Below are 15241 nucleotides of genomic sequence, written 5' to 3'. Positions count from 1 at the left end.
AGAGAGGGACAGAGTGTCATCTGTGCATTGTTGAACCGCAGGTAATGATGGAGTGTCTGTTGCTGGAGTGGTGTGACTCCCTGTAATTGTCTCTGGGTTGAGGCTGTAGCAGGGATGAGTCACCCATGCCCCAAATATTAATCACCATGGCCAGCTAGTCTGACTAAACACCGTACCTGGGGTGACAGAGCTTTCACCATTGCAGCCCCCTCCCTCTGGAACTCCCTACCCATACACTGCCGTGACTGTACTGACCTGGACGCATTCAAAACACTAATCAAAACACACCTCTTCAGATTAGCTTTCCACATACAATAGTCTTACATTTCTCACCTGATAGTTACTGGTTTTATTGTTCATAAATTGCTTTTAATATGCTTGTTTTATGTTTTGGTTTTATTGCTTATCTGTTTTTAATGTGCTATATGTGCTGGTTTTACTGTAAAGTGTCTTTGAGTACCATGTAAAGCGCTTTAGAAATAAAATGTATTATTATTAAAAAGGCCCTCAGAGGAGAGACCAGACCATTTGTCCTCACTCCATGGACCTGCTCCCCCAAAACCACATCCCCAACCTCAGTTTGGTTCGGACCACACGGACTCTGTAACTTTGCCTCTTGGGATTTCTTGGTTAAGTTAACTCCCCAACCTCTAGAAATGAATTGGGACAAATGACTGAAATGTCCTTGTGTGTTTATCTTGTTCAGTTACTGCTGCAGTCATAAGGGTCTAAGCAACCCATTTGTCAAAAATTAAAGTGTTATCCTCTGGTGCGCAGGGAGATTTCATACTAGATTTGTGACACTAGGGAGGCTGGACTATTTGACATAATGTGAGTGAGTTAGATAATCAGTGGCCGATTTTCCTCTTTCTTCTTCCTCAGCTTGAAAATAATAGAAAGGTCCTTGTGGGAGACCTTGCTTTGTGCCGATTACCATTTCCATTTCAATTGCTCTGTCAATAACTCATACGTCAGAGGCCAAATCCATAACAAAGCCGTGATTACTTTCATCAAACTGAGTGAGAGGAACACCTCAGTGAAGGAGTAATGCCGAACCTGGACTCAGGTTTTTCAGCTTGGCTTGATGAAGGTTGAACCTGCATTTACATTTTGCACCAAGGGCAAGCTCTATTAGCAATTTACATGGGGTTTGTTTTGCCTGAATACAGTATGTTCAAATTTCACGACCAGAGAGAGTCTTCTAAACCAAGTATCGTATAACTTCCACCAGAGCGAGAGACCTTTATTAATCTCACCTTCCTTCTCAACCACTTACACGTGTCACGCAACATGAGCCTTATTTATTTAGACACTCCAATACACCCAGCTTTGAATTTAACACCACTGCTTTAAATGGAAATTGGTCTACGTTAACGGAAATGACAGTAGGAAGGGCGCGCTGGAGCTTTTTAAGCTAATAAACATCAGAATCGTTTGGGCTCAAGCCACAGAAAGAGAGGGGCAGTGACAATGCTGCAGCAGGGTGCAGAGCTCTAAAGTGCGACCGCTTCTCTCGCATTTGCGACTAAACTGTAAAATGTATTTAGGAGCACATATGCGAATAGCATAAGGTATTTTTTTTTCAGTGGCGGTTCTACATTGACACATTGCATTACAACCTGCATGAGACCCCCCTGATGGAAATAAATAATAACTGAACTTGTAACAGTTTTGTTGCAAAGCACAATATAATGTTGAAATTAGATCTCGTGTTTGTTGAGTTAAAACCGAATTATTGTTGTATAAGCATAGCAAGCATCATGGCAAAAGCCCACTAATTCCATTAGAGTATTGCGGAGCGGAGGCGCTGCCCTTAGCTGACTGGAGTGAATTCTCCAAAGGTCTGTCTGGATTTGGTGGGACATTTGTTGTACAATGACAATAAATGAACCTTGTACAGTTTAAAGTATAAATTATTACATAAATATTAAATAAATACAGTTTGAAGCGGAAATAATCAAAAACCTAGTTTAGGCTACTTGTTCAATTCAAATAATGAAATCCCTTTGCTTGTAAATGTCTCCTCGTATTCCTTTTATGAAAGAAAACCCCATTATTTGATACATTTTCATTGCGCCCCTAAAATTCTTTATGCGCTCCAAAAATCTTTTACTTAGGAGCACATGTGCTCCTTGGGAAAAAAGTTAGCGTTGATCCCTGGGGTGGTAACATGAGAAGAGGCTAACATGGTTATTCCCATGCTTCAGAGGCACAGCTGGCTGCAAGGAACAAATGCATATTCATAAATGTGGGATTTGTTTCCACAGTAAGGGCTGCGGGTTTAAATATTGCTAGGGCTGTCTCCACATCAGGATTATCAGAGTCGGTACTTCAAACTAATGCATCGACCTGGAAGGGGTGTATTCATTTGTCATGTGCTTGTGGTTCATTGATTCATGTTTTTTTATAAACACTGAACATGACATTAATCATTACTGATGTCTTTTCTTCAGTACACCTTACCTTCAACCATGAGAAATATAATATTCACTCAGTGCACCTGCAGGGCTTTCGTCCCCACACCAAACTCCTCTATCAGCTTACACCAGCCTTGTGTTTTACCAGCAAGACCCACGTTTGAATGCCTTTGTTCATCATCCGTGATGTGCTAACATCAGATTTCCACAGTAAGTGAAATTAAAAGTGTGCGTCTATGCCATAGTCATGTCACTGAAAATAGTAATTGCACTACTGTAACTTAGTTATTCAGATAAGTTTAATCCTCTCTTGTTGCCAAATAATGATGTGAGCTAAACTATGATCTTCTTCGTCTTCTACTGATCTAAAGTATGACATTCAATGAAAAGGTGAAATAAAAACTTTTTACACGTCCGGTATCCATTAATTATAAATGCACTTGCATTACAAGGAAGAAGGCAGGACATTGGCAGATGCTAAATCTTTGTATGAAAACAGGTCACACCCTTTCTGCAATCGATCGTCTAGGGCTTTGTAGAGTTTGGTCAACAGTGTCCTGCCTTCCAAAAACATACATCTAGATTTTAGTGGACAATTTGCAAACTTCACTGCTGTGGTGAGACACTGAATCATCCAATATTTTTCCCTTCTCTCTTTTTTGAAAGTATTTTTTTTTGTTATTCTTTCTGTATGATATTTTATCCATATGTTATTTTAGGACTATCACAAGCCCTGATCTGAGAACTGCTTTTAGCAGTTGCAGTTGTGGAGGAAATAACTAGACAATTCTGATGTGCAAAGTCCCAAAGCAGATGTGGCTGAGCAGATTGCCTTCACAAACCCTTGCTAAATTACAGCCAGCTGTCACGCACAGATAGCATACAGCCAGGAATGAAATCAGAATAGGACACTTCTCTTCACTTTGAAATACGTTGAGAGGATATTAGATCACAAAGCATGGCCAGTCCCTTTCAATAATTCAAGTGGGTGTGCTAGTAAGGTTGCAAATTCTAGCTTTGCTGACATAATAGATGGTTCATTTTTGACTCCCCTGAGGTGGAAGAATAAAAGATTTATGAGCAAATTTGGTCGCTGCCTGGCAATGCATTAGCTAGCACTGAAGGTGGTCTGTTGACATTACAGATAATCAATCAGCATTGAGTAGGGATTTGATGCCATAAGAAATACTGTAGCGCTTTCGCTTTCCTGTTGGTTCTATCATTCAGTCAGTCAATCAGCTTTTAAGGTAATGCAGCTCTGTAACATATCCTCTTATAAAGCACAGGCCAGTGCTGCTACCATGTCCTCTGCTGGTCCCTATTGGGAAAAGGAGTCATCCCCGCAGGGACAAAGGGCAGCAAACCACATTACAGGTGTGTGGCACAGCCTGCTGCCCTGTGGCATTGCGAGATGAGATTTTCCCTCCACATGTCAGCCCAGCCGCCCAAATTTCATTACCTGTACCTGCGAGTTGGAAGTAACAAGACTTTATTGCCAGCATTCAAAATCTGTCACCCAGCAGAGTTGTTTTCATAGCGCCTCACCAGACTTGAAATGATGCTCCAGGAAAAATATCCTGATTCTCCACTGTATCACACACACAGAACTGCTGGCCAACGTGCCGCTCGCTGTCTGACAGCAGCCTTGGCTTGTGTGAGTTTCTAAAGATCTGAGCTGGTCCAGAGGCACATATTCCCCCTGCGCTCCACCACGCCTCCTTTCTCTTTCATAACAGCCCTTTTCACTTAGTCCCTCTGTTGTCACAGGAAAAATTCTTACCCCTAAAAGCCTGTCAGCATTCCCTCACTCACAGCGGAAAACCAACACAGGTAATAAGGACATCAGGTCTGCAGTTACAGCAGTGCGTGAGTGACAGTTGTACTGCAGTGGAAAGGAGGTGGTGGGAGGGAATGAGCTTAATGATACACAGCAGAGCTATAAAAATCCTCTCTTATACCAGGAGGCATGACAGGAAATCCATGCATCTTGGAAGGTCAAGGGCCTCTCTTACTCACTGATGGATGTCACTGATGATGCATGTGAGCATAGGAGCACACTAGGAACAGATAAACAGTATAATATTGAGCTGAGGTATGACGTGTAGATGATAGAAACATACCGCCTCCAGCAGAGAGAGAGAGAGAAAGAGAATAAGGAGCAGATGGCGTTATAAAATGATGACATGAAAAAGAAAAAAACATTCCTTTAAATCAAAGCTTGGCTAAGCTGATGAAGATGTGATGCATCATTTGGCTGTGAAGTACCTCTACATGCTACACACTATACATGCACACATTAGCCATTCATCAGTTCACTAATGACAGGCTAAAGAACCATCTGCATGTGTTGTAATGGATGGAGCTGAGTGCAGATGGGAGAGGCCGGACCTGCCCACCACGTGCATTTCACTGTTACCAGATCTACATCGTGTCATCTCAAATAAGCGCCTTAGATGCTGGCTGCATATCTTTTGTGGCTGTTATCAAAAATCATGCATCAACGCTTCAATAGAAGGACACATTGATTCAAGTACAAGAGGAGAGACTAGTTGCCAACTACTACAAATGAAGTAGAATTTGGTGTAAATATTGAAAGGAAGGAGATATGTTGTCGACTTCTAAAGCCCAGATCTCTCCTCTGAGATGACTCAACTCTGCGATGGTGATTTGTCTCCTGTGTCTCCAACATCAAGAACAGGCATGTGGGCCCAGTGAGGGAAACGTAGGTTTGATGACGCCTCCTCTCCCCTCTCCCCTCTCTCTATCTGTAAACCAATTACCACCAGGCTTTAAGGAACGGGACTGGCAGGAGTGGCGCGTCAGGGGACGATGCCAACATCAAAGATAGACAGATGGTCCTCAGGTTTTACCACCTCAAACCAATCACCTGCAGATATTATTACACGATTATCCGGTGCCGTGTCCCAGATATGAAGCCAGAATGAGGATGTATCGATCGAGAAAGTGGAAAAGATTTAAACTGAACTCAAATTCAGTATCACCGGTGTGTAAGAGTAGCTTCCATGAGCCACTGAGCTCCAAAATTGAGAGCAGCAGAGAGAATTGTGTCCAGTCTGAGGTCCCACCATAGTGGCTCTAAGCGGCGAGCGTCTTCATCCACATCCTCAGAATAGCACAGTGTTATCCAGTGCCACTCACCCGACACTGTCAAACCATTGTCGATTTCCACTTTTACATTTTAGCAGCTTACCTCTGTCTTGCATAACAGGGAACACGCTGTGACTTAGAGGCGAGACTTTTTTTTGTCCCATGACTGAGAGACTAGGGAGGAAAAAAAAGCTGATAAATGATAGAAAACCCTCTCTGGAAAGAACTACTTTGAAACTGACAATCAGGCAGATAGCAGCAGATGCTTTTTGCCCGGTACAATCTGTTCACTTTCTCCACACCGCGCTCTTGCACCCCACCTCTTCCTCTCTGTTGTTTTTTCATTACTCCACACACAAATAGCCTTCCTTTGCTTTTCTCCCCTAATTACAGACCAGTGGCTGTAAGGATACTGAACCTCATTAGGATCCGAACCTCAGTCCCTTGAGTCCCACAGGCACTCAAATGCAGGTGGCGTGAGAGGTGTTGTAGAATGTGAGCGTAGAGTGAAAGTTACCATCCTGCATTTAAATTGCTGTTCGTAAATGATCTCAAAGGTAAATCTTGCAGAGGACTGAACTGCAGGTAATGTGATTATCTCTCTCTCTCTCTCTCTCTCTCTCTCTCTCTCTCTCTCTCTCTCTCTCTCTCTCTCGGAGCAAATGACCTTTTGTGGCTTGTCAAAGCTGCGGTTCATTTTTGACATGTACTGTAATAAAACCAGATCCGTACACAACAGAGTAAAACTGGCTTATAAAAGTAGCCAGTCAGATGTGTCAGACAGGGTCTCTCTTTTAAAAGTAGCCCCTGTATCTGCACTGACCACTTTGTTTTAGAGTGGACTGTCTATTCAGAGGAGCAGCCGACCCCTGTTTTCCCTGCACTCAAGCCCTTAGCAACCTGTGGAGTATCTAACAACAGACATTTACAAGAGGGAGATGATCTTTTTCTGTACTCCTTGAGTCCAATCAACAGAAAAGTGACCTGATGAGTCACTGTGGTTTGTGGGTAGGCTTATACTCTCATGTGCATAGATCGTCTTAACTTGGCAGCGTTTCGTATCTGCATTTTGCTCGCAAGAATTGTGCCAACCCGAAAGCTTTGATTTGATGTATCTCCTTGTGATTTGGGGGAACATAAAGGGAGCTTATTTATTTCTCTTTAAAAAATAAGAGCGTTAGAAAGCAATGACAACAAGATTATCCCTCCCGTCCAAAGAGCTTGATCTGTAATTGTAATTTAGTCAAGCTGGCTTCCTGCCCATGCCGGAGCCAAATTTGAAAAACTTTTAATTGCTTAGCTGCTCTTGCCACTGCGTTGCCATGGAAATGGAGAATCTAAGCTGACACACGCACACGACCCATCCCATCGCCAACTCTCCACATCACACCCAGGTCTGTCACCATAAGGGATCCTCAACTGGCCCCAACAAGGGACCAACTTCCTCATCAACACTCTCCGTCCTAACATTTGGGTGTGGTTGGTTCAAAGGAAAGCACAGCAGCACTGTTGGACGCTTCTCGATGTCAGCATGTTATCCCCGAGGGGCATCCAGCTGGGTGGGCAGTCAAGCAGCGACTAATTAGACTCTTTGTACAGTCCTATACCTCTGGGACTCTTTGTCAGGACAGCGTCTGTGTTGTGCTGTCGCCACTTGAGCTAAAGAGACCGCTAATGCCTAGTATATGATTAAATTACACATGAATCCACAGGGCAACACCTTACTTGAGGAAAGTATGTGACTGGACATTTTGACTCATTTGCGGGGGGGGCTAGTTGGCAGGAATAAATGTGAAAGGGATTTTTATCTCTTTTAATGTGTTGCCTCATCCTTAAAGAAAACCGAAGAAGCCATTTAAGCAGAACAATACAAAGATGAGCTCTAGCCTACATTTAACCTTCAGCAGGATTTTCTTGAAATGTTGTAGCCCAGATTTGGGTGAATAGGATTCCTTTTAGTGCATTCACAATCCATCGCCACTAATGATTACAGGGATTACACATGAAAGGTATTGGCAAAAGGGAAAATGGATTCACTGGAGTGTAAAACATTTTTTTTTTTCAGCTGCAGGACATAATGGGAAAACAGTTGTTTATTGCGGAAGAGAAAAGCTGCAGGGCGGTCCTGTGGAGATGGCAATTTGGAGAAGAGATGGATCAGTGAATATGTCTCTTTTACAACATAGTTGATGCCTCGCTGAAATGCAATGTTGGTAGCAGGTGACTAGTTTTTTTTTGTGATAATGAGAATCGGCAAGAGCTTTGAAGCAACTGTTTATGTCTTTATGCATGTGTTCATACGAACATGTGGTACACATGACTGTGGCTACGTGTCAGTGTGTGATCGAGTGCAAATGTGATTCATTCACACATCTCCAACGCAGTGTAAGTTTCCAACAACACGCTCAGTTGGCAGGGCTTTTCCAGTCTGCTGTGTTCGCTGCTGTCAGTGTCTCTCCCTGGTGTGTCAGATCCAGCTGAGAAGCTCTCACAGCTCCCTCATCATGACTTGGCATGCTAAGAGAGTTGGATGGTGGTGGGGTGGAGAGAAGGGAGAGAGAAGGGGGGGGTTTTACTCTCTCCAGCAGGCTTTATTCTCACCTCGTTCCCCAGGGCACCACACACCAGCTGGAACTCACTTAATTATGCACACGGCATGGCGCAGAGGTCAACATGGCACTCAAAAATAGTGTTGTGTGACCGGTTGTGTACTTTGGGGAAGTAACTTTATAGTATCTGACAAGTTATAGGCCGGGACAGAATGTGTGCAATGAATATATATGTAATAACTTAGTGATTTGCAGTCATTTTATTATAAAATTTAGTACATTGTAAGCTTAATCATACAAAGTAAAGACAAAGTAACCATTTTGTAAATTGGGGGGAAAGTGAATGGGGAGATGTTGAGAGACATTTTGATGAGACCTCATCGCTATTATATTAGCAATGAAAAAGACTTCATTAACTAGAAATAATTATTGAAATTAAATAATTTTGTTGTCTGTTAAAGAGCTACAGAACACTTTTCACACAGCACATTCAAAGTGAAATGATGTGCCATTTTAATAATTATTTAAAGGAAGATCTAGAACGAGAAATCCGTTTTTAGTATGTAGGAAAGCACAGCAAAGAAAAGGGACATTTATTACATTTGCAAAAATTCAAATACATTCAGAAGTTAGAGTGAACAAGAAGTACATGATGAAACAAAAACGAATGCTACAGGCTAACTGCTAAGGGAGGTTACTATGCTAGTGGTGTCCTAGTAGCCTCTGGAAACAGAAATACTGCAGAAGGCAGTGCTTATGACAACACACTAAGGGCCCTATTTTAACGATCTGAAACGCAAGTATCAAACGCCAAACGCAAGTAGCTTTGTGGGCAGATCTCGGGCGCTGTTGCTATTATACCGGCGGGATAAATGACTCTTGCACCCAACGCAAATCTAAAATGGGTTGGTCTGAAGTACCTTCATAGGTGTGGTTTGGGCGTAACGTGCAATAAACCAATCAGATCGTTATCTGACATTCCCTTTAAAAGCAGGTGCGCTTGTTCCATGGTGGATTGCTGTTATAATGGCGGATTTATTAGGCGCACACTCTTAATACATCCATGGGCGCACGCCAGGAGCGGTTCACAGCCGAGGAGACCGACGTTTGCTATTGATTTTTCATTTTGACAAAATGTAAATAAAGAAATGTCACAAAAACATACTTTCCGATGTTTTAGGCTCACTCTCACTGAATCACGAGGTTATGAATGCATGGTGATATTTTTGCAATGTAGTCTAACATTAGACCGAGATTACCTCACTATAGACGATGCAGCTCTCTTCTTCTGTCTGTCCTCTCCCGTGCTGTTGATGGGGCATTTGGGTTAAGTCGCATCAGCACATGCAGTTCAACATCACATCTCCTCAAGTCCTCTAATATTTCCTCATTTATGTCATCAACACATCCATGATTCATACATGTTGTGTAAAACAAGGTAATATTTTTCCTTGTATTTATGTAGGGTTTTGCAAATAAAACTGCTGGGTCCGTGAGATGAGAGAAGCAAAGTGTATGCGCCTTGTGCACACTCTACATTACGGCCAAGCATGCGCCCTTAAAATAGCATCTGAATAAGCGCCACTGACTTTAGACCAGGTTTTTCCTGGTCTGTGGCGGAATTGTTTTCTGAAACTGCAAAATAGCACCAGGGAACGTTTGTGCCGGAACACGCCTCCTCTTTTTGCTGAACTGCCCCCCGGGAGCGCAGGTTCATTCCCTAATTTACCAACGTGAGTCTGTGGAGGGAAAAGTCCGCTGTGCGTCGGGTGCAAAATAGGAATGATACATGCGTCGGTGTACAAAGTCAATTGCGCTGGGTGAAAGATAGGGCCCTAAGATTGAGAGAGCATGCATTGGGAAGGCTACTGTTCTATGGGCCAGCAGGGGGCTTAGTGCAGCCACAGGCACTCACTGTGAAGGAACAGGAGTTAAAGTTTAACGCAAGACAGGGCAATGCAGCAAACAACATACAAATAGAAAGTGTGCTGTTTAGTACTGCTTTGATACAAGGAAGGCATTAAAAGTAAATAAATCAGTTTATCTCGATGGAGGGCAAAGCTAAACAGTTCATCTAGGTCATAGGAGATGGAGGCTTCCCCACAGGTCTCTCAAATGAAGGCATTATAGTGTTTGTTGTATAGTGAAGTATAGGGAAGTACAGTAAAGGATTCAGGAACTCGTGGTTCAGGACTGCAGGACAATTGCAGCCTCCATCATGTGTGATGTGGTTTTAACAATGCTCCAAACCTCTTTGACGTTAGAATGAACTACCTTTTAAAACAGCCATTCAACTGTGAATATGTACAGTATGTGTCTTAAGGTCAGATGATGAATACTCATTCACGACAGCATTTCCGTTTATTGTTGAATGTCAAGATTTATTCATATTTTATCACTCTAGAGGGTTACAGTGCAGGAACTGTAGATAATGTATTGATTATTTTAATAACTGGAAATTATTTTTGAATGTCACTGGTGTAGTTGAGACTTGTTTAAGATTGTCTTTTAATAGGGCTATTATTTTCTCTTCAGGTTTTAACAAACAGGAGGACTGTGCTCCCTTCTTCTTCTCTAGGAACATTATGTCATGCTGCTGCTGTATTTCCACTGAGCGTTACAATTCAGTCAGATGCTCCCATTTATAATAGCATTATGCATAATATAATACATTCCCAATGAATCCTAATACATTGAAAATATGGTTGTGTTGTTATGTTCTATTATTTGATAATATAGTGGGGTGTCCTGTTATAATGACAAACTAATATATGGTTTTTGAGTACATTTAAACACATATTAATCCTGGGATACTCAAAACAGGACAAGTATTTACACCCTAGAAAAAAAAACATTACTGCTTTAGGTGTTTGAGAATGACTTGGCAAATAGAGGATGGATAACCGAACCAAGCCCGTCGGGGCCGGGCCGGGTTCTGACAGATATTTAGAAATGATGTTCAGGTTCGGGTCGGTCTCATCACATCAGCGCGATAAGGCATTGAACATTTAAAATTTTAAAAAAGCGTATTATGTAGGTGCGCGCCTGTGTTAACGTGCGCTTGTTGCCCGTGTGCACTGATGCGCTCATCTGTTGACATTTCTGAATGCATTCCTACAGTTGCTTAATAAAAGCGGGCTTTCCACACAAACAAATGTACATGTGTCATTACTATGAGAAAAAAACAAGATTTTAACTGTGTCGGGCTCGGGTCGGGCTCGGACATAAATATCTTAATGCCTGTCGGGCTCGGCCGGGTTCGGTTACTGCTCTGTCGGACGCGGGCCGGGCTCGGACAGAAAGATGCGGCCCGATCCGCACTCTATTGGCAAACCAAAAACTTTTTAAAGCCTCAACACTATTTTATCTTCATTCAGCTCCCACTGGCGCGTCATACTTATCTCCAGGCCAGATAAGTATCTTTTCACTCACACCTGGATGTCCGTCGATTTCCTCACAGACATGAATGTCTTTCAACAGTGACAAGTGTGCCCGAGCCCCACTGATGACTGCTGAATCATTAATGACGCTATTACTGCCTGATACATCTTTTAGCAGCCGCTGTCTCATTTCTGAAGACTGGACCAGTTTTTAATAGCTTCATCTCTAGCCTTTTTTGGGAAAAGGGCACAGGGTTTCAATTAGTAGAAGAAGTGAATGTTTCTGCACTTATGGCCTGCCTACCAGAGTTCAACCTGTCGCATTTTCTCAGTGGTTATTTATGTCAGTGAAGCTCTCATTTAGGTTTTATTTCACTTCATTAAGTCCTAATTACAAAAACCATATTACAGGAAGTGGTGATCTTATTTTAAATATTAGAGCATACAGGCCTTTCCTGACATTAATGTGGAGTAAATGCTTTTTATTGACTGGTGGCCTTAGTTGTAGGTATTCATCTCGAGCTGCTCCCTCACATTCTCCCTACACCTATACCCTCCTACATCTGCCATACAGAGTTGCTAGTGCTGCCCTCAGAGCCATAAAAGATAAGATGGACAACACACACACCCCCACACAGACACAGCCATGCATTGGTACAAATTTGCAAACACGTGTGCAGCAAATGCAAACATGCGGTGGCAAGATACACAAGTGTTCTCCTGATAATCATTTATAGAGCTCAGTGGCGAGGGGCAAAGTGCTGTTATCGCATGCTAGCAGCAATTTTCATCTCTCAAAAACCCTCCACACCAAGCTGCAAACACCATTAGCTTGTACATCCAGGAGATACGATGTGCACTTTCTGTAGCTGTGCCAAGTACTTCTTGTCTGCTGTCATCCTGTAGGGAGATAATGAGTCCTTCTTTCTAAAGCCTACTGCTATATGCAGTCCAAGGTCCATTATTACATGAGAACAAAAGGACTTAATCCTTTGCATGTTGCTGTGTCTCAGGGGATTTGAGGAGTCCTTCAGAGTTGGATCGAACAGAGCTGATTTCAAAGCTGTTGCCTTGTTGTTTCACTTCAAAGGAAAGATTGTGATGTGTCAGTGCTAATCTGTCGTGCCCCTGATTGTGCTCATGTAAAACAGTTTATGCTCACATATAGGCGAAAGCAGTCCTAAAATACCAAGGCTCTGTTCACAACACAGAGGGCAGATCCAGCTCTGTCTCCCCCCTCTCTCCTGTGAGAGATTCATCAACAAGAGTTGAGGCAGTAATTCTCCACAGTGGATGTTCAATAATTGATACCAAGACACGCTCTCAAGCTTATGGTGCGAGATTGGTAATTTGACTTGCCACGCAGTGTTCGCTCCCTCCTCTCTGCTCTGCATTATGTGTGTTATTAAATCCATATGCATCAGGGTGTTTTGTTTTTGATTTATGGGCTGCATGTATAAGTCGTCCATTTAATACTTTGCCAGACAGGATGGTAATGGTGGTTTAGTTAATGTGCTTCAGCATGCTGCACTCTCCGCTTGTTGTTCTCTCTTTACCTTCCTATTCACTTTGGTGTTAAGGTTAGAAAAATGTTGCAGAATTAAAGTATATCAAGAAGTGGGTTGAGGACAAATAATATATCTATGAATGTAAAGTTGATAAGAGTGATCCCAGTAAACATTTTACAGGTAAAACACACATTTGACACACAGGCTTGACATACTAAATCCCAATTGGACATGTTGGTCAATTCCAGCATACTGTATCTGTTGGAGGATTCATCCTTTGGCGACCATAAATGTTCATATAGAATTTCACACCAATCGATCCAGTAGTAGTGGTGAACTGACTGACAGACAGGCTCACCGACATTAGTTGTCCATAGAGGCTAACGTGGCTAAAAAACAAAAGTATATACAGTAGCCTGATAGGAGAAAAAGAGGAGTGTTCAGAGCCTGTAAGTTCAACCAAATTCACCCAATCAGCTTTGTCATATGGTAGCAGCATGTGTGCTTGTGTTCATATGCACGTGAGTGTGTACGTGTGCAGGCATCCGAGTGTGCTTAATTACTAGACAGATGCTTAGGGAGTCATAAAGAATGTTATAGCTAGTGCTATCAAACCTTAGCAGCTACTGTACTGCATATGGTTGGCTGCAAGTATGCAAAATCAGGATTTTTTTTAATGTAGATTGATTTCTACAACAGAGCGCTGACTGCTCACATCAATACATGACCTGACCTGACCTGACGGCTTATGCTCTACAAACAACCTGTTCAAGGACTTGACCAAACACTGATTTTAAAAAATAAATGATGTGTTTCTGTATGTTTGTGTGTTTAGGACTCTGTATGTGGATTTCTGCATCGTCATATGCGTGTTTGTGCATGTGTGTCCATGTACTTGAGTGACTTGATGTTCACTTGTTTAATGTACTGTGTTCTCCCCTGTGTAGTGGCAAGCTGTGCCGGGCCTTACTTTAGGCGGCTGATGTGTGATGTGTTTGTGTCTCTGGCTGTGTTGGAGGTGTGATGTTTATTTCTGCCTCTGGGGAGTAGCTGTGACAGCCCTTTTCAATTGGCCAAAGCTTACGACTGAAGCCCTTAAATAAATTAACCCAACCTGTGGTTGTATTACCATGGAAATGTGTGAGTGTGTGTGTTTGGAAAATATTCAATCTATTGAACCTCTGACCCATGCTATCTTTAAGCTTTATAGAGTGCATTCCACAGGGTGTCACGATCACTAGCAAAAGCACATATGTTTAAGTGTTTGTCTTCAACACTTCACCAGTGTTGATATAAGGATGTCCTCAGGTCAAGCATCACTAGCCTTGTGTCCACTGGGAATTACATATATTTCCAAACCCTTTAAGCTACTATCTGTAGAATTTTAAAACGGCAACATATAGCATTTTGTCTTGTCTCATTTTTTTACAAACAAAAATAATGAATATTGTGAGTCAGATAAAAAAACACATCAGAGACTTTACCGAAATCTAATCTCAATTTAAAGCTGCACTAAATTATGTTTTCATGTTGTTAACAATTAATCAGACGACTAGGTGTACTGTGAATGGTCTCAGTCATAGTAACAAACCAACAGAGAGTGATCACCCTACTCTGTAGTTCCCCTTTGCTCTATGGAGCATTTTAGCATCTTTAAGCTCATTGTTTTGGTTTTACAGGCTCCAATTTTACTGTTTTTTAATTTACTATCACCTCTGAGAGAAAATGATAAATTATGGGTTTACTGCTTATTATGCTCCCCCAAGTGGCCAAAATATCAGTAAACTCAATCCTGAATCTATTGTTTGACTTTAAGGAGTCTTATGTAATTATTTGAAACTAGTAAAACATGTCCTCACATTGGATGTTTTTCTGTTCTATCACTGATGAATTTTAATTCCCGAAAAAAAAGAACAAAAAGCATATATGCACTATAATCCGAGTTATGTAGTTAGAACCATTGTAAAGGGTTGCTGTAGAAAATAGAATATGTGATTTTTTTTGTTTTTTTTGTATTTAACAAAGCCTCTGGCCTTCCCACAGATAGAAGACATTGTTACACGAATACAAGATGAGAAAGCAGGAGGTGTAGCCATTCGGACTGTCAAAAGCTTCCTCTCCAAGATCCCCAGTGTGGTTTCAGGTTAGTATTATGTGTGTGTGGACATGCCTGTTTACTGTATGTGATTGCACATTTATCCTTGTGTGACTTGTCTTACTCCTTCACCTCCCTCTTTCAAAACCACTCTTAAATCCCACTTATTTAAATCTGCTTTTAA

At 41.9% G+C, this 15241-nt stretch overlaps 1 protein-coding gene across 4 annotated transcripts in view; it reads left to right on the top strand.

The window, feature by feature from the left end:
- The window catches only part of LOC120549379 (regulator of G-protein signaling 6-like), a 47521-nt gene that overhangs the window by 16859 nt on the left and 15421 nt on the right, over positions 1–15241 (top strand). For all 4 annotated transcript variants that reach the window (XM_039786263.1, XM_039786264.1, XM_039786261.1 and 1 more), the window contains one exon: positions 15006–15105. In XM_039786263.1, the coding sequence (XP_039642197.1) occupies positions 15006–15105 (100 nt within the window). The remainder of the gene's footprint in view (positions 1–15005; positions 15106–15241) is intronic.

The sequence above is a fragment of the Perca fluviatilis genome, chromosome 20 (assembly GCF_010015445.1).
Source record: "Perca fluviatilis chromosome 20, GENO_Pfluv_1.0, whole genome shotgun sequence".
Taxonomy (NCBI): domain Eukaryota; kingdom Metazoa; phylum Chordata; class Actinopteri; order Perciformes; family Percidae; genus Perca; species Perca fluviatilis.
Note: the sequence above shows the minus strand (reverse complement) of the source record. Positions and strands in the feature narration are given on the sequence as shown.